This window comes from Fusarium odoratissimum, assembly GCF_000260195.1.
Source record: "Fusarium odoratissimum NRRL 54006 unplaced genomic scaffold supercont1.7, whole genome shotgun sequence".
NCBI lineage: Eukaryota > Fungi > Ascomycota > Sordariomycetes > Hypocreales > Nectriaceae > Fusarium > Fusarium odoratissimum.
The window spans coordinates 181,083-200,244 of record NW_022158693.1 but is presented as its reverse complement, the minus strand read 5'-3'; the positions used below and the strand labels follow the sequence as shown (position 1 = coordinate 200,244).

At 49.8% G+C, this 19,162-nt stretch overlaps 11 protein-coding genes across 14 annotated transcripts; 6 read left to right on the top strand and 5 right to left on the bottom strand.

Annotated features, from left to right (window-relative positions):
* The first annotated feature begins 83 nt into the window (after window positions 1-83).
* On the top strand, window positions 84-1,765 carry FOIG_05338 (oxidoreductase). The gene is made up of 3 exons (XM_031203902.1): window positions 84-516; window positions 563-621; window positions 673-1,765. The coding sequence occupies exons 1-3, from the start codon at window positions 172-174 to the stop codon at window positions 1,622-1,624; spliced, it is 1,356 nt and encodes a 451-aa protein (XP_031065731.1). The 5' UTR covers window positions 84-171; the 3' UTR covers window positions 1,625-1,765.
* Window positions 1,611-2,196, bottom strand: FOIG_05337 (uncharacterized protein). Its single transcript, XM_031203901.1, has 2 exons — window positions 1,940-2,196; window positions 1,611-1,886 (listed from the first exon to the last, which is right to left on the bottom strand). The coding sequence occupies exons 1-2, from the start codon at window positions 2,054-2,056 to the stop codon at window positions 1,791-1,793; spliced, it is 213 nt and encodes a 70-aa protein (XP_031065730.1). The 5' UTR covers window positions 2,057-2,196; the 3' UTR covers window positions 1,611-1,790.
* Window positions 2,197-3,114: 918 nt separating this feature from the next.
* On the top strand, window positions 3,115-6,571 carry FOIG_05336 (aminopeptidase Y). Its single transcript, XM_031203900.1, has 3 exons — window positions 3,115-3,501; window positions 3,558-4,699; window positions 4,756-6,571. Exons 1-3 carry the CDS (start codon window positions 3,243-3,245, stop codon window positions 4,879-4,881), a joined length of 1,527 nt encoding a protein of 508 aa, XP_031065729.1. The 5' UTR covers window positions 3,115-3,242; the 3' UTR covers window positions 4,882-6,571.
* On the bottom strand, window positions 4,897-6,620 carry FOIG_05335 (uncharacterized protein). Its single transcript, XM_031203899.1, has 2 exons — window positions 5,657-6,620; window positions 4,897-5,585 (listed from the first exon to the last, which is right to left on the bottom strand). The coding sequence occupies exons 1-2, from the start codon at window positions 6,130-6,132 to the stop codon at window positions 5,192-5,194; spliced, it is 870 nt and encodes a 289-aa protein (XP_031065728.1). The 5' UTR covers window positions 6,133-6,620; the 3' UTR covers window positions 4,897-5,191.
* Window positions 6,621-6,990: 370 nt separating this feature from the next.
* FOIG_05334 (uncharacterized protein) lies at window positions 6,991-9,792 on the top strand. Of its 2 annotated transcripts, none has more exons than XM_031203897.1 (2): window positions 6,991-7,211; window positions 7,305-9,792. In XM_031203897.1, the coding sequence occupies exon 2, from the start codon at window positions 8,276-8,278 to the stop codon at window positions 8,780-8,782; it is 507 nt and encodes a 168-aa protein (XP_031065726.1). In that variant the 5' UTR covers window positions 6,991-7,211; window positions 7,305-8,275; the 3' UTR covers window positions 8,783-9,792. The 2 variants fall into 2 exon arrangements, with proteins under 2 accessions (XP_031065726.1, XP_031065727.1); XM_031203898.1 differs by having other exon boundaries at window positions 7,119-7,211; window positions 7,506-9,615.
* Window positions 9,653-11,861, bottom strand: FOIG_05333 (anthranilate synthase component I). Of its 2 annotated transcripts, XM_031203895.1 has the most exons (4): window positions 11,739-11,861; window positions 11,507-11,655; window positions 11,370-11,452; window positions 9,653-11,317 (listed from the first exon to the last, which is right to left on the bottom strand). In XM_031203895.1, exons 1-4 carry the CDS (start codon window positions 11,751-11,753, stop codon window positions 9,846-9,848), a joined length of 1,719 nt encoding a protein of 572 aa, XP_031065724.1. In that variant the 5' UTR covers window positions 11,754-11,861; the 3' UTR covers window positions 9,653-9,845. The 2 variants fall into 2 exon arrangements, with proteins under 2 accessions (XP_031065724.1, XP_031065725.1); XM_031203896.1 differs by having other exon boundaries at window positions 11,370-11,655.
* Window positions 11,862-12,077: 216 nt separating this feature from the next.
* Window positions 12,078-13,195, top strand: FOIG_05332 (uncharacterized protein; the record flags this gene model as incomplete). Its single annotated transcript, XM_031203894.1, has 3 exons — window positions 12,078-12,534; window positions 12,600-13,035; window positions 13,086-13,195. Exons 1-3 carry the CDS (start codon window positions 12,217-12,219, stop codon window positions 13,193-13,195), a joined length of 864 nt encoding a protein of 287 aa, XP_031065723.1. The 5' UTR covers window positions 12,078-12,216.
* Window positions 13,196-13,513: 318 nt separating this feature from the next.
* FOIG_05331 (uncharacterized protein) lies at window positions 13,514-14,757 on the top strand. Of its 2 annotated transcripts, XM_031203893.1 has the most exons (2): window positions 13,514-13,821; window positions 13,872-14,757. In XM_031203893.1, exon 2 carries the CDS (start codon window positions 13,890-13,892, stop codon window positions 14,379-14,381), a length of 492 nt encoding a protein of 163 aa, XP_031065722.1. In that variant the 5' UTR covers window positions 13,514-13,821; window positions 13,872-13,889; the 3' UTR covers window positions 14,382-14,757. The 2 variants fall into 2 exon arrangements, with proteins under 2 accessions (XP_031065722.1, XP_031065721.1); XM_031203892.1 differs by having other exon boundaries at window positions 13,514-14,757.
* Window positions 14,758-15,343: 586 nt separating this feature from the next.
* Window positions 15,344-16,216, bottom strand: FOIG_05330 (uncharacterized protein; the record flags this gene model as incomplete). The annotated part of the gene is made up of 1 exon (XM_031203891.1): window positions 15,344-16,216. One exon carries the CDS (start codon window positions 16,214-16,216, stop codon window positions 15,344-15,346), a length of 873 nt encoding a protein of 290 aa, XP_031065720.1.
* A 588-nt stretch (window positions 16,217-16,804) lies between these two features.
* FOIG_05328 (uncharacterized protein) lies at window positions 16,805-18,768 on the bottom strand. Its single transcript, XM_031203889.1, has one exon. It carries the CDS (start codon window positions 18,710-18,712, stop codon window positions 17,879-17,881), a length of 834 nt encoding a protein of 277 aa, XP_031065718.1. The 5' UTR covers window positions 18,713-18,768; the 3' UTR covers window positions 16,805-17,878.
* FOIG_05329 (uncharacterized protein) lies at window positions 16,936-17,835 on the top strand (the record flags this gene model as incomplete). Its single annotated transcript, XM_031203890.1, has 1 exon — window positions 16,936-17,835. The coding sequence occupies one exon, from the start codon at window positions 16,936-16,938 to the stop codon at window positions 17,833-17,835; it is 900 nt and encodes a 299-aa protein (XP_031065719.1).
* Window positions 18,769-19,162: the final 394 nt, after the last annotated feature.

Sequence of the window (19,162 nt, the reverse complement as noted above, 5' to 3'; positions counted from 1 at the left end):
GCGCCCTACATACCGTAGATCTGGAGCTTTCCGAAAATTAACGTCAAAGATTTCTAATCACAACGTCATTGACCCATCATGAACCTGTATATAAAATCCTGTTCCCAATTCCCAAGATGAGGTTTTTGAAGGATCGTTAAGCATAACAACTCTATCTGAACACTCGTCACCATGGCTGCATATCTCACCAACCGCATCTGCCACCCTCACCACGGCATTCCCGTATCGAGGCCCGAAACTCCTGCACCCGCAAAGACCGAGAAATGCAGCCACCCCATTGTCAACAAGGCTGCAAAGGGCGTTCCCTTCTTCACCCCCGAGCAGGATCCTCCGCCTGGTCTGGCCATCCAGCCCAGCGATGGAAGACCTGTTCCTAGACTCTTTCAGCCCCTCAAGATTCGAAATGTCACTATGCAGAATAGAATTTGGGTCAGCCCTATGTGCCAGTACTCCTGCCATGAAGGTTTCATGACGCCTTGGCATATTACGCACTATGGCGGTATGGCTCAGCGTGGTGTAAGTGGCGTTATACGAGTGAGATGATCAAAGCTAATCTTTGTAGCCGGGGCTTATGATGATTGAAGCAACTGCCGTGCAAGCCAATGGTCGAATTACACCTGAGTAAGCATATACTCACGACCTATATTGTGGTTCGTTAGCTGATCGTCATAGGGATGCTGGTATCTGGCTCGACGCCCATGTTGACACTCTCCGAAAAAACGTCGACTTTGCACACGGTCAGAATACAAACATCGCCATTCAACTCGCCCACGCAGGTCGCAAAGCAAGCTGTGTAGCACCCTGGCTCAGCGCCGGCGCCACAGCCACCGAGGAAGTCAACGGGTGGCCCGACGATGTCGTGGGTCCCAGCGACGAGCCCTTCAACGAGAACATGCCCACGCCGCGTAGCATGAGTATCCAGGAGATTAACCAGCTCAAGAAAGATTTCGTCAAGGCCGCCAACCGCGCCGTCACCGCTGGCTTCGACGTGATCGAACTTCACTTTGCGCATGGTTATCTTGTCAGCTCGTTCCTTACGCCGAGTGTTAACAAGCGAACAGATCAGTATGGTGGAAGTTTTGAGAACAGAACTCGTCTTGCGCTTGAGCTCGTTGAGGAAGTTCGTGGTGTTATCCCTGAGACCATGCCTCTTTTCGTGAGGATCAGTGCGACGGATTGGTTGGATACTAACCCTGAGTACACCGGCGAGAGCTGGACTGTCGATGAAGCCGCCAAACTCGCTACCCTCTTCGCCGAGCGCGGCGTCGATGTGATCGACGTATCAAGCGGCGGAAACCACCCCCAGCAGAAGGTGCAAGGCGGCCCAGGATATCAAGCCAAGTTCGCGAAGCACATCAAGAAGGTTGTTGGCGACAAGATGCTCGTTAGCTCGGTGGGCAGTATCAAGACCGGTACACTTGCGGAGGAGATCATCTCTGGAAATGATGATGGTGTGAAGTTGGACCTCATTGCGGCAGGGAGAATGTTTCAGAAGAATCCTGGGTTGGTGTGGGCTTGGGCTGATGACTTGGATGTTGAGATTCAGCTTGCGCATCAGATTGGATGGGGATTTGGAGGACGGGCTACGAAGAAGCAGGATCATGTCAAGATGAGCATTCCTTGATTTTGTTTGGGGAAGAATAATAGGTGGTTGTTTGAAAGTAGATAGATTGCAGTTGAAAATAGATGTATAAAAGCTCCAATGTCAGGGATTGGTTGATAATAGGCAAGACAGAATAAACAACTTGACAATTCGATCTCGTCGCTTCCGAGCCATATGTTAACTCTGATCATGACTGACTGGCGTATTTTTGTTCCAGCAATTCCTTCTCCGATCTCCCTTCTTCAGCTTGCTTCTCCGTAATCATCGGTCTCTTCTCATCAACCTGCAACTTCAGCATCAGCAAGCATTCCTTTGTCGCGATACCACTTAACTTACCTGATATTGTGCATCAGTGGGTGCGCTGAACCGTTTACTGACAGTCGCATACATATCGTTCTTCCATTCGGTCACACGAGCTTCAAGCCCGATATACAGTGTGTAAGCAGGATGCATGCTGAGTTCTCGTCCTGACTTGGGATGAAACGGGATGAAAGATAGGATGAAGTTCGAGGCTTGAGCTCATTTTTAACTACGGCGTCAGCGTTGTTGGGATATGTCAGCACTTTATCTATTCTTGCTCGCTGAGTGAGCTGACGATATCTTGATGGTCCATCTGGATGGGCTGGGCGTAAGCATGGTTAACCAATGGAGATAAGGAGTACAGAGCTGGGGGCTGCGATGTGTGACCTAAAATGATATTTGTTGCTACGTCTTGTGGTTTTTGGGTTGCAGATGTAGGTATGCTTGGCGGTTCTGGACTTGTCAAAAGGAGGGTATTCGGACTAGTATGGATGGACTTGTTGCGCCTCTCACATCACGATGATTTTGGCAACTTCATCCCATTGCTCACTTGGTTTCGGGCGACTTTCCAGCAGCAATATTTATTTATTACCTTTTACTTTCGCCATGGTTTATATCGCCCGTTGCCAGGTCGCAGTGGGTTTAAGCCATTTGACGGTTTCATCGAATGTTGAACAGAGCCCAAATTGTGAGAGAAACACCAAAGCATGAAATTCGGGCACCCTGCGTTGCGCCACGCCATAGAGCGGTTTTCCTAATACTGCTTAAACAGTAGCCTCTCACGCTCACCGTGACTTGCTCGCTCATATCCCCGAAACTGGAGTCAATATCGGTGGCATAATGTCACGAGCCTCTTGCACAATACTCCTCCATGTCTTCCGCTATTGGTTTTTGTGAAACCGATGCGAGGCGGGTAGGTGCATCATCCTCAATATATTCTCCATGTGCAGACGTGGAAAAAAACCCCATAGCGAATGAATTCAGCCATCAGCGAACTTTCAAGAGTAATAAATATCGATCTACGGGAATAGATAGTTGATTTACAATAGCTTTTGTTCTCATTCAAGATCCGATTCAAAGTGCCATCAGAGTCCAGGGTAGCTATCGCCGATCATCGCCAAGCACAGCTGAGACAAATCGCCGGGGCCAAGGCAAAGATAAGCAATGCCTCGGGTTCCTGGCAGGGCAACCAAGCTAAGCTACAGTGAGCTAAGACCCTCTATAGCTCCAGGTCCCAGCATCATCACGTCACAAGCTTGTATCACCTGCGCAGTCCATGTCTTAACCAAAACCCTCCCCTTCCATCCTCTCCCCTTCATCCTCACAACAAACTCCAAAAATGACAACAAAGGGTCTTTGCTTAGTCGCCGCCACGGCCGCCCTCCAGGGCGTGTCAGCTCTTCAGATCCCTCTTAACCTCCAAGTCCCCAAGCTCTCTTGGAATCTCTTTGGTGACGATCTTCCTCTGGTAGATACCAAGGAATTGCAGAAGAGCATCAAGCCTGAGAACCTTGAGGCTAGAGCAAAGGATCTGTATGAGATTGCCAAGAATGGAGAAGAGGAATATGGACATCCGACTCGTGTCATTGGCAGTGAAGGTACGTTCTCCGAAATCGGACTGTTATCATGAACGTAATGACTGATTGTTCTCAAGGCCATCTCGGTACACTGTCATACATCCACGCTGAGCTCGCCAAGCTAGGCGGCTACTACTCCGTCTCGAACCAGCAGTTCCCCGCTGTTTCGGGCAATGTCTTCGAGTCGCGTCTCGTCATCGGCGACTCTGTTCCCAAGCAGGCATCGCCCATGGGTCTGACTCCTCCGACTAAGAACAAGGAGCCCGTCCACGGAACGCTTGTCCTCGTCGACAACGAAGGATGCGACGAGTCCGATTATCCCGAGGCCGTCAAGGGCAACATTGCTCTCATCCTTCGTGGAACGTGCCCCTTTGGTACAAAGTCCGGCAATGCTGGAAAAGCGGGTGCTGTCGCTGCCGTTGTGTATAACTATGAGAAGGATGAGGTTCATGGAACTCTCGGTACTCCTTCGCCTGACCATGTTGCTACTTTTGGTCTGGGCGGTGAAGAGGGCAAGGCTGTTGCCAAGAAGCTCAAGGATGGTGAGAAAGTTGATGCTATTGCCTACATCGACGCTGAGGTCAAAACCATTTCCACCACCAACATCATTGCCCAGACTCGTGGTGGTGATCCCGACAACTGTGTTATGCTCGGTGGTCACAGCGACAGTGTTGCCGAGGGCCCTGGTATAAACGACGATGGATCCGGCAGTATCTCTGTGCTCGAGGTCGCTGTCCAACTGACCAAGTACCGCGTCAACAACTGCGTCCGCTTTGCCTGGTGGGCCGCTGAGGAAGAAGGTCTTCTTGGCTCCGACCACTACGTCTCCGTTCTTCCTGAAGACGAGAACCGCAAGATTCGTCTCTTCATGGACTACGACATGATGGCCAGTCCCAACTTTGCCTACCAGATCTACAACGCCACCAACGCCGAGAACCCCAAGGGTTCTGAGGAGCTGCGTGATCTGTATGTTAACTGGTACGAGGAGCAGGGTCTCAACTACACCTTCATCCCCTTTGATGGTCGCAGTGACTACGATGGTTTCATCCGTGGTGGTATTCCCGCTGGTGGTATCGCCACAGGTGCCGAGGGTGTCAAGACAGAAGACGAAGTCGAGATGTTTGGCGGTGAAGCCGGTGTCTGGTATGATAAGAACTACCACCAGATCGGGGATGATCTGACCAATGTGAATTACACTGCGTGGGAGGTGAACACCAAGGCAAGTCGCATCCAACCAATGTCTTGTTCAGAAACCGTGACACTAACACAGAACAGCTCATCGCCCATTCCGTTGCAACATACGCCAAGTCGTTCAAGGGTTTCCCCGAGCGAGAGATTGAGACGTCTGTGCAGACTTACTCTGACAAGACCAAGTACCACGGTAGCAAGCTCTTCATTTAAGTATCGAGTAGCAAGTATAGCACAATGAGTAATGGGTGATTGATTAATTTGAATGGATATCTCTACGTTGAAATTGCAAATGCCTAGCTAAATCGACTCCAAGTGAAACGAATCAAGAAACAAAAAACATCATTACACGTAATAACCGTTTGGTAAAATGCCCGTCTAAGCCCCCAACCGGTCCTGTAGCCATACATGGCTTGAAATGCCTCGCACTATTTCCCACCTAAACACCGACTTTGCAAGTTTTCATCTGATAAGATGATTATCCGCTAGGGATAGATTGATAGTTACTGATTGATGATGGGTCTCATCGTGCTGAAGCGAGATCATATGGCGTTCCCATCAAGACACCACCCGTTGGAAACTCACAGCTTCCGGTCTGCGAGGGGATCATCTCGGTGTAGTATTCAAAATCATCACGAAGCTCCCTCAGCTCGATAGGCAGAATGACCTTGGATAGAGCCTTCGGGGTGGTGAGCTTTGAGAGGGTTCCGGAGTAAGGGGCGGGTCTGTGCCCCACATTGGCGGGGGTGATCTCGGGGCTATCGGGGGTCTGGGCTCCCGGTCCCGTTGTCTTGGCAGCCGAGGATCCGGGGCGACTCTGTCGTAATCTAGCAGAGAGGTTGACGTTGAATGTGAGAAGTCTCGCAACGCGATGCGCCAGCTCGTCGCGACTGTTCTTTGCGTCCTTTTCTCCCGGACTTTTTGGCCCCCGTCAGCAAAAATTGTACTTGTTCATCTAGCGGTCCGTGTGCCGTGTCGCTTAACTTACCAGTTCACTATAGTCATCATCATAGCATACGAAAGATTATGCCATCTCAACCTGGCACACAGCGCCTTGATCCTCTTCTCGAACTGCTTAGCGGCATCTTCAGGCGTAGACCTATTGGACTGCTCGTCGAGCGCACAACATAGCGACGAGAGGCGGGTGAAAGCGAGGACGGTGTCTGTGAGGGTCGCGACGAGGGTGTCGAGAGAGATCCAGGCCGCGCGGGCAGGGAAGGGGATCTGGTTGTTCTCGATGAGGTTGAGGGTCTTGTAGAAGGCGTGGACGGAGGATCGGCACTCCTTGACCTCGCGGAGGAGGATGTTGAGGATGGCGGTGTCGTGCTGTGGTGAGATGTTGAGGTCGCTGAGGATGTCGATGGCAGCAGCGCCGACGTCGAGAAGGCCTGTGATGGCTGTTGTGGTAGGGAGGCCGACAACGGCGGGATCCATGTCCATGTCGGCCTGCAGAGCGGAAGGCATCTATCGCGGTATCATTCAATACTGGAAGTGTTAGGTAATCAATTGTCGAAAGAAGCAAAATGAATTGATCTGTAGTGAGTGAGGCTCAAATCAAATGCAGATGTAAGTGATGTAAATGTTAAAGGGTCCTGAAGTAGACGGGATGGAAATTCTTGGCAGAGGCTTCTAGGCCCCCTTTGGCTTAAATGGAAGTTCGAGCCAAGCCCCCCAGGTCCAGGTCCAGGTCCAGTTCAGTTACAAGAATTTGTAAATGGGGGAGCACAGCGCGAGAGAAGCGAGAGAGCGGGAGGGGGTGGTCTCTAAAAGCAGGAACCGAAAAAGAGCGAAGGGCAGGGGAACAACAGATGTATTAGGTAGAGGTAAGCCCCAAGGCTGGGGGACGTATTATTTTTAGGCGCAGGCCAAGGGGAGAAAAAGAGCGCGAAAGTCTGGAAGAGACGGCACCTGAAGGGCCCAGCGAAAAGAGGCGCCGAGTTTCAAAGGCAGGCAACTTTCAATAGGCAAGACGATGAAGCCGTACTTCCGAGACAGTAACGGGCTTGTCCACTAGCGGATGAGGTTGAGTGGAGGGTAGGATTGGGGAATGGCCCCCCTCGAGAGGAATTTGTGGTGCCGAGAAGCGAGTTGAGTGACATGCATCTAATTTAGACAGATATCTGAGTACACTTATCAAGACATGGCTGATGTATTATTGTAGACGGTAAAATATCACCATCTCACGCTCTATAGTTCTACATCTTCTTTCATTCATTATCCTCTGCATTTGATCCCTCTGCCTCTGTTTGTTCATATGCTCCCTCGTAAATACCATGCAAACCGATATCAGACTAAAAACTGGGCGTTTGGAAAAGGTGGATGTCGACGTGCCGACTTGCCGGGGTCGATTGGGCGCGATCGGATACCGGCACGGCGCGGTGAGATGATGCTATTTGCCCACTTTTCCCTCTCTGTTCGCTCACTGATGTCCCTCACTATCCTCACTATATACTCACTATATTTCGTTTATATTTCGACTATCGGCATATATTTCGCATCGAGTCATGGCTGATGAATATCACTTTGGAGCCGATATCCGAATTGTACGTGTATTTGCTTCCTGAATTACGTGGCTGAACTATCCGCATACTTTTCACTTTGCAGCCTCACGCGCCTAGCTGACGTACGATGCATAGCATTAACTTGACTTGACTTGACTTACTCTTTTATTTCCTAATTCCATGTCACGGGTTTCTTCATACATCATCATTCACCAAAGGATCGACTGATACCAATGAACTCAAACGGCTCTGACGGCACATCCGAACCCCTTGAAACATTTCTTACACCTTTGTGTTTATTCTCCGCTACCATAACAGACCTGACTAATGATTCAGTATCAATCTAATTTATTCCCGGTTGATCCTGATCCAAAACTCCGTTTCACCGAATAAATTCAAATTCACAAATAACTTCCAGTCTACTCCGTACTTCATGCCGTTTCCCGTGCCGTGCCGTCCCATCCATATCTCGGTCCGAGCGTCTTCGCCTACTCAACCATGGCCCGCATGCAATATCATCATGCCCTTGACTTACACGCGTCTTTCCACAGTGGATATGGAGGATCCTCAGCGCTCAGAGACGGGCTGATCATTTGAAGACACCTCGTCGCTATTGTTCAAGTCCATAGAGCTATGTGAGGCACCGGATGCTGGACTGGACGACTCTCCTGTCGCCGGTCTAGTCGCTCAACCTCTCGCCAGATAGTCCCGAAACTGCTGGGGCATTCTGCCAATGCTATCTCCCAGACTCAGAATATCGTTCGCATCCGCATAATCAAACGCTTCTTGCAAGCTACGAGGTCCAGCTGGCCTGGCCGCTTCAGCTGTCGCCGGAATAGAGTTACCCTCCCGTTCTAAAAACTCATGCCAGAGTCTATCTGCGTCAGCATCTGGTGCCTGCATTTCATCATCTTGAACTGATCTATTTATCTGTGTTGCTGCACTGGGAGGTGCAAAGCGAGGTCGAGGTGGTACGCGCCTTACAGCCCTCGCCAGTCCCTGCATGCCTCCTCCATGCATACCAGGACCTTGAGCCGCTCTTGCTGCTCTCCTATTTGGTCGGTGACTGGGACGTACATTGTCAGATCCTGGTGGAAACATTCCAGATGTTGGAAGCACTTCAGCTGTCGTCGCAACAGTGTTACCCTCTCGTTGTGAAGATCCAATCCAGGCCATATCGTCGTCTGACTCCTCATCTAACAGTGCCCTGTCATGATAACGTCGAGCTGGTTCAGATGTCTGTGTTGCTGCACTTGGACGTGCAATGCCGTCCTGGACATCAAACGGCGAATTGGCATTGCCAGGCTGCGCAGGATCATCAAGACTCCGAATCGGGTGCAAAACCCGGCGTAGGCCAGTTCGTTCAAATGGAGACACTTGCAAGCCAGAGTTCTGGCGGTTGTTATCAGTCTGTGCGGGATTCAGAACCGGAAGAGGGACACCAGCAGGAGGGTTTCCAAGAGGCTCATCATCATCGTCCGAGTCTGAGTCTGAGTCTGGGCTGGGGCCAAAATGGCCTTGAACAGCCCCAATACGACAATTTTCCTGATGTTCATTATTCTCAGCGTACCATGGGTTCGTCTGTCGCAACGTATTCCCACGACCAAGCGTAACACAGCGACGACTCATCATCATGTTCGTAAACTCCTGCATGATGGTGTCGGAAATCGCCTCCTGGACTCTCCCCTCTGTAGCAGTTTCGTCATTCTTCTCAATGTTATCAACAACATGGTAGAAGAAGCTGACAAACCCAGGCTCCATATCATCTAAGTGATAAGGCCACTCACCTTTATCTACGTCCCTGTGAAACTCAACCGTAGCTACACAATCAGGACACAAGTCCTTCTGATCGCACTCTGGAAGAGTCGTAGGAGGAAGACTAGATTCTTCACCGTTCTTGGGGATGGTGATGGGGATAGCATTCACTTTGCATCGGCTGCAGTAGAGGTTGGTGCGGCATACAGGACACCGTCCTCCGGCGTCGCTGTGTTGGTATTGTATACGGCAAGACTGGCAGAGAACATGACCACAGAGCAAGACCTCAGCATCCAACTCACCTTCGGTAGGAAAAGATCTCACCGGGAGGGGTTCCATACAGATGGGACATTGAGGGGCGATAACCTCATTGTCGGAATTGGTGTTGCTGCCCTTGTCTATAGCCTTTTTGATAGTTGGCCAGAAGGCTTCAGGGAGAGGTTTGGGAGAAGACATGTTGAAAAGGGATACTTACCAGCTAGATGACTGACTGGTGAAGCGAGACGTGATGTAGTTCGTTTTGCGTAGACTTACCTTTTTTGTTTTTGATCTGTTTTTGGTGTTAGACTTACCTGGGTGTGATGGGTGGTGGTGATGAGGAGAAGATGATTTTGATGTTGAGTAGGCATCATTTCATTATATAGTCACATTTGATGCAGTCACTGAAGTCAAGCACATTCGATGTTCACGGTCCATCTTGTGAGTTTAGGGTGAACCATGACTTTCAAGGCGATGTGTTGCTTTCACTCCTCGTTCGACCTGAACAGTGAAGCCTTCACCGTTTGAACAGCCTCTGTCATGGGTCACCACCCCGGCAGCGTATGGCAATGAAGAGGAAATAAACGACTTCGAACACAATAAGCGCGCCAATGAGTATAAATTGGTTCTATCCTTCATCAGGAATGTTTCTATGCAGATGACCTACTTTTCAGCCTCCTTCACCTCCTCCTCTCCCTTCCTCCTCTCAATCGCAATAATCTCCTCCACGGTCTTAGTGCTCACCCCATCGCCAAAGTACCTTTCCGACAGCTCCACACAGCGGAGGTTGGCGGACAATTTGTTCATCGTCTCCATCCACTCATCTGTAGGGTCACTATCGTAGACGATGCCACCGCCGGCCTGCATATATGCCACGCCATCCTTGACGAGCATGGTCCGGATGGCAATGCATGTGTCCATGGGTCCTTCGTCGACGAAAACCTTGTCCTCAGGCTTACTGCCCTCGTCCACGCGCACAATGTCGTATCCAAACCATCCTGCAGCTCCAGCGTAGATACCCCGCTTCTCCTGCTCCAGGTCGTAGATGAGCTCCATAGCTCGGATCTTGGGTGCTCCAGAGACTGTTCCCGCGGGGAAAATGGAACGCAGAGCATCCCAGCGTGTGCACTCAGGACGCAGAACTCCTGAAACCTCAGAGGTGATGTGCTGAACATGGGAGAAGCGGTCAATTCTCATGAGCCGGTCAACCTTGACGGTCGTGGGGTGGCAGACTCTGTTCACGTCGTTGCGGGCGAGATCCACCAACATGACGTGCTCAGCTCTGTCCTTCTTGGAAGCCAAAAGCTCGGCTGCGAGTCTATCATCCTCAGCGGCATTCTTTCCACGGTGAATCGTACCGGCGATTGCGTGGTTGACAATACGAGGTCTTGATCGAGCTTCGGCAGCTGAGTAGCCAAATCGTGAGTCAGAGGGTAATGGAGCATATCCATCAGTTTTCATCAGACACTCCGGCGAAGCACCAACGATGTGAAAGTCGGCGCATGAGAGGAAGAACACATAAGGTGAGGGGTTGAGTGTTCGGAGAGTTCTGTAAATGTTAAAGGGGTGAAGCTTGGTGCTCCGGCGGAACCGTTGTGAAGGCACGGCTTGAATGATGTCTCCCTTGACAATGTATTTCTTGAGCTCCTTGACGAATGTCTCGTAACCCTTACGACCAACGTTCGAAGAATATTGCTGCTCTGATTCTGTTTGCGCACCAAGAGTTTGAGCAGGCAAGGGAGTCTCGGGCTGGTAGATGATGTCGAGGGTCTTGCGGAGTGTCTCGCAGGCCACGTCGTAGGCAGGTTGAAGATCGTCAGAGGGGCTCTTGGGCAACTTCATATGTGTGACAATTGTCAATGTCGAACGGAAATGGTCCAAGGCGACAATGGTGTCGAATAGCATGAACAAAGCCTCAGGAATTTGGAGGTTGTCTTTGAGTGGTCGCTCGGTCTTGGGCTCGAAGTACTTGATACAATCATATGAGACGTATCCAACGGCACCACCAGACAGCTTCGGAAGCGCCAACGAAGGAATATCGAGGACTCGATCATTGGAAAGTTCGGCAGCAAGGGTCTTGAGAGGGTCGCCATTGTGTTCGTAGCCGTCGCCAGTGGCCAGTACTTTTCGGGGGTCTAGAAGAGAGACTCAGAGGGTGTCCAACACAAGAGTCTCGGAAAAGCTTACTGGCGCCAATAAAACTATATCGTCCAACCGTCTCTGTGCTTCCAGTCGCACTCTCGAGGAGAAATGAGTATTCGGCAGTTGCGCTGTAAGTGGTGAGTCAGAGGACGATTCGGCGGTGGAAGCATTGTAGTCTTTACCCCGATGATAGCTTAAGATAGATAGCTGAAGGAGTCAATAGATCGGCTGGAGCGGAGGCGCAAACGGGGAGAAGCGTGGGTTGAGTTGTAGGAGTCCATTCTTGGTTGAAGGCAGCTCGAGCTTCATCGGCAGTTGGCCGTATATCGAGCTGGTGTAGAAGATTAGTATGGTCCATTGCGGAAGTCTCGGTGATGCTGATTGATGGTGATTGCGATGGAGAGGTGTTCTTACATGTGCTGCACACATCCTTATAGTGTTTATCCCCGAGTTTCACGACAGATTGGTGGTTTGAGGACAAAGAAGGAGAACAATGGAAGTGTTAGTTAGTGGAAAGGTGTTTGCTTCGGAGTCACTTTTTATCGATTGCCAAATGAAGACGCCTCAGATGTTAGTGGGGGCGGGGCACCGATAGCGGCAGGTCGGCAGTCCCTGAGCGGTCGGTGTAGGGTAGCTATGATGATCATGCAGTGATGCCTTGCGCGCGGGGCATCAATTTAAGCCAAGCTCGCTTCCGCATACAGATTAGCGCTTATTGAACCAGCTGAAGCTGCCCACCAAGACTGGATCTCACGTTTACGCGGATCCACACGAGCCCAGGAACCATCATTTGAACTATCTTGAAGTCACTGATTTCGGCACCAATTCCGCTCGTTTCAAGCAATGGTATCAATCGCTCCTTTCTAACTCGCCTCCTAATTCATTCGCAATCATGCCTGCCGATCAGCACGAGGATTCAATCGAGCCCACCGGTGATGTTGAGATGTCTGAGACCCAGAACACGCAGGATACTGCGCCAGAGGCTACCCAAGAGGGTGAGGAGAATGAGAATGCCGACAACACTGAGCTTCCCTTCGCCGACTCTGAGGTCGCAGAGCCCAGAGTTACCTTTGCCAGTTATCTCATGAGCCCAATCGTCACCCTGCTCATCGGATCTGGCGACCAATCTATCCTCTCAGCGCATCAGGGACTTTTGACACAAAGCCCATACTTCAAGGACATTTGCGATAGTTTCGTTGAGGACGGCAGCGTTAGTGCTTCAGAGCCTTTGCGCCAGCGACATCTGGCTGTGGACCCCTTCTAACCTCCCCACAGCCTCGTCAGATTGAGCTCCCCGACTACGACATCGAGACCGTCGGCAGCTTCCTCGAATACCTTTACACAGGCGAATACTTCCCCAAGAAGCTTCCCGGCCAGCGAGTCCTGGAGTCCGACCCCTCAATTCCCTCGGTCGACAACAGCGGCGACCAACTCCTCAAGCACGCCCGCATCTACACCCTCGCCGAGAAGTTTGGCGTCGCTGGTCTCAAGACCCTCTCGAGCTCCAAGATCCACTGCGTCAACTCTACCGCCAAGGGCGAGATCACATACGCTCGTTACGTCTACGCCTACACCAGCAACGACGACACCACCATCCGCGCCCCCGTCGCAAGCTTCTGGGCAACGCGCTCACACACCCTGCGCGCCGAGGCGGAAGAGGAGTTCAAGGCTCTGTGCTTGGAGCACCCCCAGTTCGGATACGATGTTCTGAGTACGTTCGCCGACCCCGAGATTGGAGATTTGTCTGCTAACGTTGTTCAGCCCGCGTATTGGACGGCAAGCTCAAGAGAGAGCGCAACGACAAGATGCACCCTGCCACAAGCAGCGGACGAAAGCGTACCCGTCACAGCAGCGGATCGCGTGCCGATTAAAGACTCACGCATTGGAAGAATTGGACCAGCGTTATATGGATCATTGGTCCCTACCGAACATTGTTTCTTTGCTTCTTGGGTTATTTAGCGGCGCGCATTTGTATTGTAACACTACATGGGATCTACACGACTGCCATCTGCGGTCTCTTGCGAGATTTGGTAATGGGGACAGACATAGACTCTTTTGAGCTATTGAATTCTTGTGTCTCAACTAAGCTCAACCGTTCACTGTCTCTATCATCTGCTTCTGACCTAATAACTATAAGGGTCAACGGAAAGTTCCGCCAACAGGCCTTCCTGGTATGAAAGACCGTTCTCAATCTCCCGCTTCACTCTGTTGTGCTGGACACAAAGCGGAACCCTCCCCTTCATCGATCGATCATAGGCCTGACAGCATTAGAGACAGTATATCCAGGGGTTGGGCAAAATACTCACCAAATGCTCCTTTCCATACAGATGATCCTCAATATTCTTACCAAAACTTTTGCCGTAGCAAGGCAAGTCTAGAATACGACACACGTCTACGTCCTCTTCATATTCCCAGTCGACGAATGAGTTTGGGAGGTGCTTGTACATTTTCTCGATGGTATACTTAAGGTCCTCCTCTGCCATCTTCTCAGACAAGGGTGCGCCGTGTCTATTGTACCGTTTAATTCTGACGCTGATGAACTCAGAGAGTTTCTTCATCTCTGCGATGGTCTTCGCTGTAGTTTTGGCAGGCGTTTCGGCTCTGATCTTTTCTGCCTTCTTGACTTTGAGGGCTTTTACTAGGGCGGCCCTCTCCTTGGTGAGTCCAACTTTCTCCTTTGTGAGTTCGGCCTTTTCCTTTAAGAGATCTTCTTTGGACTCTTTCGTCTTGTTATTCTTCTTCTTGTTGGCTTTCTCGGCCTTTTTGTTGGCTAGTTTGACCATTTCGATGTCGATATTAGGCTCAGGCTTCTTGGCTTCAGGAACTTCAAAGTCTTTCTCGACGTCAAGTTCAAGTTCCCGGATCTCTTTCTCAATCTCTTCGTTTGCTGCAGGAGTTGGTCAGGTTAGAAAAACGATAGAAGATATGTACCTACGGATAGCCACGAGACACTCGCGAGTGCAACTTTTGCATTTGTCTGGGGCGTCATCGGGCTTCTCTATCGCCTTACTGTTGGGGTATCGCAGGATAGGAAGAGTTGGGTTGTTGCGAAAGTAAATCTTTCCGTTTTTATCGCGCCAGATGACTTGTGGTTCAGGTTTGAGCTCAGCATCCAGCGGCTCTGGTGGGCGAGTGATGATTTGGATCGTAGGTTCATGCATAGTTACGCGGGCGGAGGATGAACGAGTCGGGAGTATGAAGTTGCTGATGAGAGGAGAAAAGTGAGATGAAGAAGTCAAGGAGAGGATTTATGCACGTGCGGGAGGAAAAGGACAAAGTAAACAAAGGATGAATAAATTAGTTTGGTGATGAATCACGGGCTGCCACTGGCAAGTGTAACTTGAGCTAGCAGCGTTGCTGGCACTTTCGACATCAGATGTGGTCGGTCAGCCACGAATACACATGAGAAATAGAATCCAACTCAAAAGGCGGAAGTCCATGTGATGAAAGAAAAGGCAGACGAGGTAAGTGAGCGGGTGATGTAAGTGATTGCTTGCTAAAACGTGTTTGTGATTGCAGGTACTTCACTAAAACACCATGCCTATCTCTATACTCCAAATCAGGATAATACCATATTCAGTGACTACTTAAGGGCAGAAAAAAGTCGCAGAAATACATTAAAAGTTTCTAAATGCATTGTAGTTGGTCCAAAATCGACTCATCCTGCGTTGTCCTTGCTTTCAAATCAAGTAAACACAGTGATGAGATAGAGACATTCATCTCAAGCACTGCAGTATGTCCCTAGATAAGTTTGGTATTTCTACAGTCACCAATTTTACTCGGCGCGTTGAAGTTCATAATAATCATCACAATTCATATACCGCAACCATCATCAAGTTCTGGTCTAGCATTCAATTTTATTTCCTAAGATCTGCCTAAGCTCAGGACCAGCCTGTATCGTTCATTATCCCAACACCAAAAATGCAAATACAAAACGCCAGTCATAAAAACAAAGAAGCCTTAACTGCTCGACTCACAGTACACTCTTTCAACTCCTCATATACTCATTAGACTACCTGTCAGGTAGAAGATCCTCGAGAGAAGACCCGACGAAAGATGCCCTGTGTCTTGGGCGTCTTGGGAAGTGGCTTCGAGGTCTTCATCAAGTAGAGACACAGACCTACACTGGAAAGATCATGCGAAATCCAAAAGGTCTTGAACTTCAGCGCCCAAACTTTTCTATAGGTTTCCCAGATAGTCTTCAACTCCTCTGGAGTCTCGAGCCTTCGGACGCGCTCACAAATAGGTCGCTTGCGGTCCCTAGAGCCATCCATGTACAGAAAACCGCCAGGACGCTGGTCCAAAAAGCCAAGGGTGATGTATTGATTGTTAGACTCGACTTCATCTTCCCACTTGTAGATACTGGTGTACTTGGTCAGCTCGGAAAAGGCATGCTGGACTTCACATCCGGCACATCGCGCGTGGATAAAACCACCCTCACTCAGAACAAGGGGAATTCTAGAATAGTTGGCGATCAAGCCTGGGATTCGTTGACCATGGCATACATGGCCGCATTCAGGATGATACATAATCGCAGTGCTGCAAACAGGACACGAGTAGAACTTTCTACCTCGAAACCGTTCAGAGAGACTGGCAAGCCAGTTCATGAAGCAGCAGGCGCCGACCATATGGCCACAGGGAAGAATCTGGGCTTCATGGGAGATTATACGACCTGGTTTCGGGATCCAATGGATGGAACCACGTGCGGATCCTTGCGTCGACATCTGCTCTGTGCAGATGGTGCAGGTCAGATCGATAGGGCGAAGCTGTTGAGGATCATTCTCGACTGCCTTTTTGAAGGCTGGCCAGTAGATGTCAGCGATCGGCTCAATATCACTGCGGATTGCGTCGATGATGGATCCAGGATTCATAGCTGGATTCATGGTGGGCATGATGAAGGTTGTGTGACTCTAGAATTGATGAGATGATATACTATCGAGAACGATGGGAAGGGATGTGATAAGGAGGGAAAGATTACACTCCGTCACTCAAGAATATAATTTCGTTTATGTATTATAACTTATATCATTCACTTCGTAGCCTGGAGTGCTGTTCATCAGATATGGCCGTTTCTGCCACTGTTGTAACTCGATCACTGCCAGAGGGGAAACGAACAGTTAGCATAAAAGTTAAAACTGCCGGTGCCAATATAGATGGAAATTTAAGGCAGTGGCATATGGGGATGATAAGATGAACTTCTACATGATATGAAGCTCGAGTGCCGTTCGTATGCAGCGATACCCTTGCCTGATTACCGGTTCTCCCTGGGTTTCAGTATACTACACATGTTCAGCTACCGGGAATTGTATTCAATAGTGTTCTTTGTCTTATCGTAAGTTGGCACTGATACTGCAAGGGAAAACAGATTGTAAACATTGTTCGGTATTCTCAAAGGGAAGTGAACAATAAAAGCTTTTGACAACGACCATGTTCACGCAGCATCTGGCAGACACTGCAGAACAGTAACGGACATTGAATCGGTGGATCAAACGATTAAATAAATATGATTTCCTCAATAGCCTTTGATAGATATACCTCTTCCTTTAGATCTACTTACTTCTTCTTCTGAACTTATCATCTTGTACTTGACTAACAAGAACTACCATTCATCATGTCTTCCACAACCGTTGTCAACATGATGTCCATCAAAAACATCATCCACCACGAACCCCAATATAACAGACTTGCGTGGACCACACCCTTCTGGCCTCGTCTCAGAGACTCCCTCATCGAAGACCCGAAGCTCTTCAACCATCTTCATCTCGAGTGCGGAATCTGTCTCACTGACATGTCCATCTTTCCCCATGACCACACCTTCAGTCCCGATGAAGGCCTGACCACTGAAAAGAAAATGATGTCCCACCGAGCTCGCATTTTACCCTGCGGTCACATGTTTGGAAACAAGTGTCTTCACACCATGATAGATGAAGCCTTGAAGGACATGGAAGACGGAGAATCCCCAGAGATCGCTTGCCCATCTTGCCGTGTCGTCTTCTCACCTCACAGCGACTGTGGGCATCCTCACTCAGGTAAGTTCATGCCAACCACCATGGAAGGCGTCTACGCAATGCCGGCTACACTCGCAGAGGGTGGAGTTCTGTCGCACAGGTGCGGCGAATGTCTAGCCGTGGAGATAATCTCTGTTGTCGCGGTTCTCGCCCCCGTATTCACACCCCCACTGGACCTCACAGACAGAGAGACGCTCATCACGTACGGTACTGGGGCGAATCTTCATTACTGGGCTGTAAACCTTGAAGAGAGCGCAAATGTCTACGATGAGTTTGTGCGGGAGATTCCTTTGGGAGACGCGTTGCAGCGGGTCTGTGATGAGATAACGGAGCGTCTGGTGCAGAATTCAAAAAAGAGATGGTACTCTGAGGACTTTGCAGGGCTCAAGTTCAAGCTCATGCTCCAGAGGGATATTCGTCCCAGAGCTATGGAATATTGGGAAGCTGTCGAGGTTTTGGAAGACGGAGAAGCGAACTTTGACTTGAGATTGAATCTGGACTAGGGAGTTGTTTTTTTAGATACCCGAATAGAACGTTTTTGTTTGTCTAATCTGTGTGTTCAAAGTCGACGACTAACCCTGGAAGAAGCTCGATGGACTTGGGGCTATCCTTTGTGCCAAGAAGTGCCAACTTGATCTCTGCATTGCCATTTCCACCTTCGAGAGTTGACAGGACGACCTCGTTGCTTCCTGGGTTAGGTCCAGCGGGGAGGTCGTAAGGCCATGAGTAGCCGTCTGATCCAGCAGTAGCGTTCTGGTTGTGAATAGCGTCGTAAACAGGCTTGTACGTCGCAATGCGCTTCTCGGGAAGCAGGACAGTGACTTTCGATACACCTCTGGCATGTGAAGGATGTTTCGTATACTCATGCAGCCCATCACCACTCTCCGCCTTGAATGGCGATCGCAAATGCCTCTCCGTCTCATCAACACACCAAAACGGCACCGTCCCAGGAAATATCCTTCCCCCCTCCGCATTCAGCGCCACCGAAACAAGACACTTCATCAAAACGCCATCAGGCCTTTGTCTTTGAAGCGAAGTAAGATCACCATACGTAACACCATTCCCAGCATCAGCCACGCGCTTCTGCAACTGTGCGTAATCAGCTTCACTGGGTAGCGTATGAGCCCAATCTGCGATTTTGCCCTCTTCGAGGTTTCCCCAGCGGTGAGCACGGCGTTTCTCAGGGTCTACGCCTTCGACAAAGGCGATGAACTCGAGATATGTGCCGTCGGCGAGATGGATTAGTTTGTTGACTGTTAGGCCATCTGCGTGGGCGCCTCCGTCGATTACGAGGAGAGAATCTTTTAGGGATTGGGTTACGGTTTGAAGTGTCTGGTATGAGACCAGAATGGCGAAGTGGTCGAGAATTGGGAGGGGCATTTTGAATTGTTATGGGTTGTTTGTGGTTGTGTTGGATGAGAGTGTTGATTTAAGGTTGTTACAGACCGAGACACTGCGGGGGTTCGGGGTTGGTTCGGAGGAGGTGCATGACAAGCCTTGGCTTGGGAGCCATGATTGACCTTATCGTATTTGTTAATACATAAATTGAAACTTGGGAATAAATAAGTTGTTTGGTCAAATCTAGCTGTTTTACGGTGTCGGAGAATAAATTCCATATATCAATGCCTTCAGCTTCTGCGCCAATGCCTCATCGGGCCATCGGCAGACATCTCGAGCAAGACACTGAACACCATCACGCAGCAATTCAGGCCGGTTGGGTTCACTTTAATGAGAGTCGGACATTATGTGGCCAAATTCTAGCATACGATTAGCCTGGTGCTGTCGCATCAGTATGAATGACTACTAACCTGACTACTGCGATGCCAACGA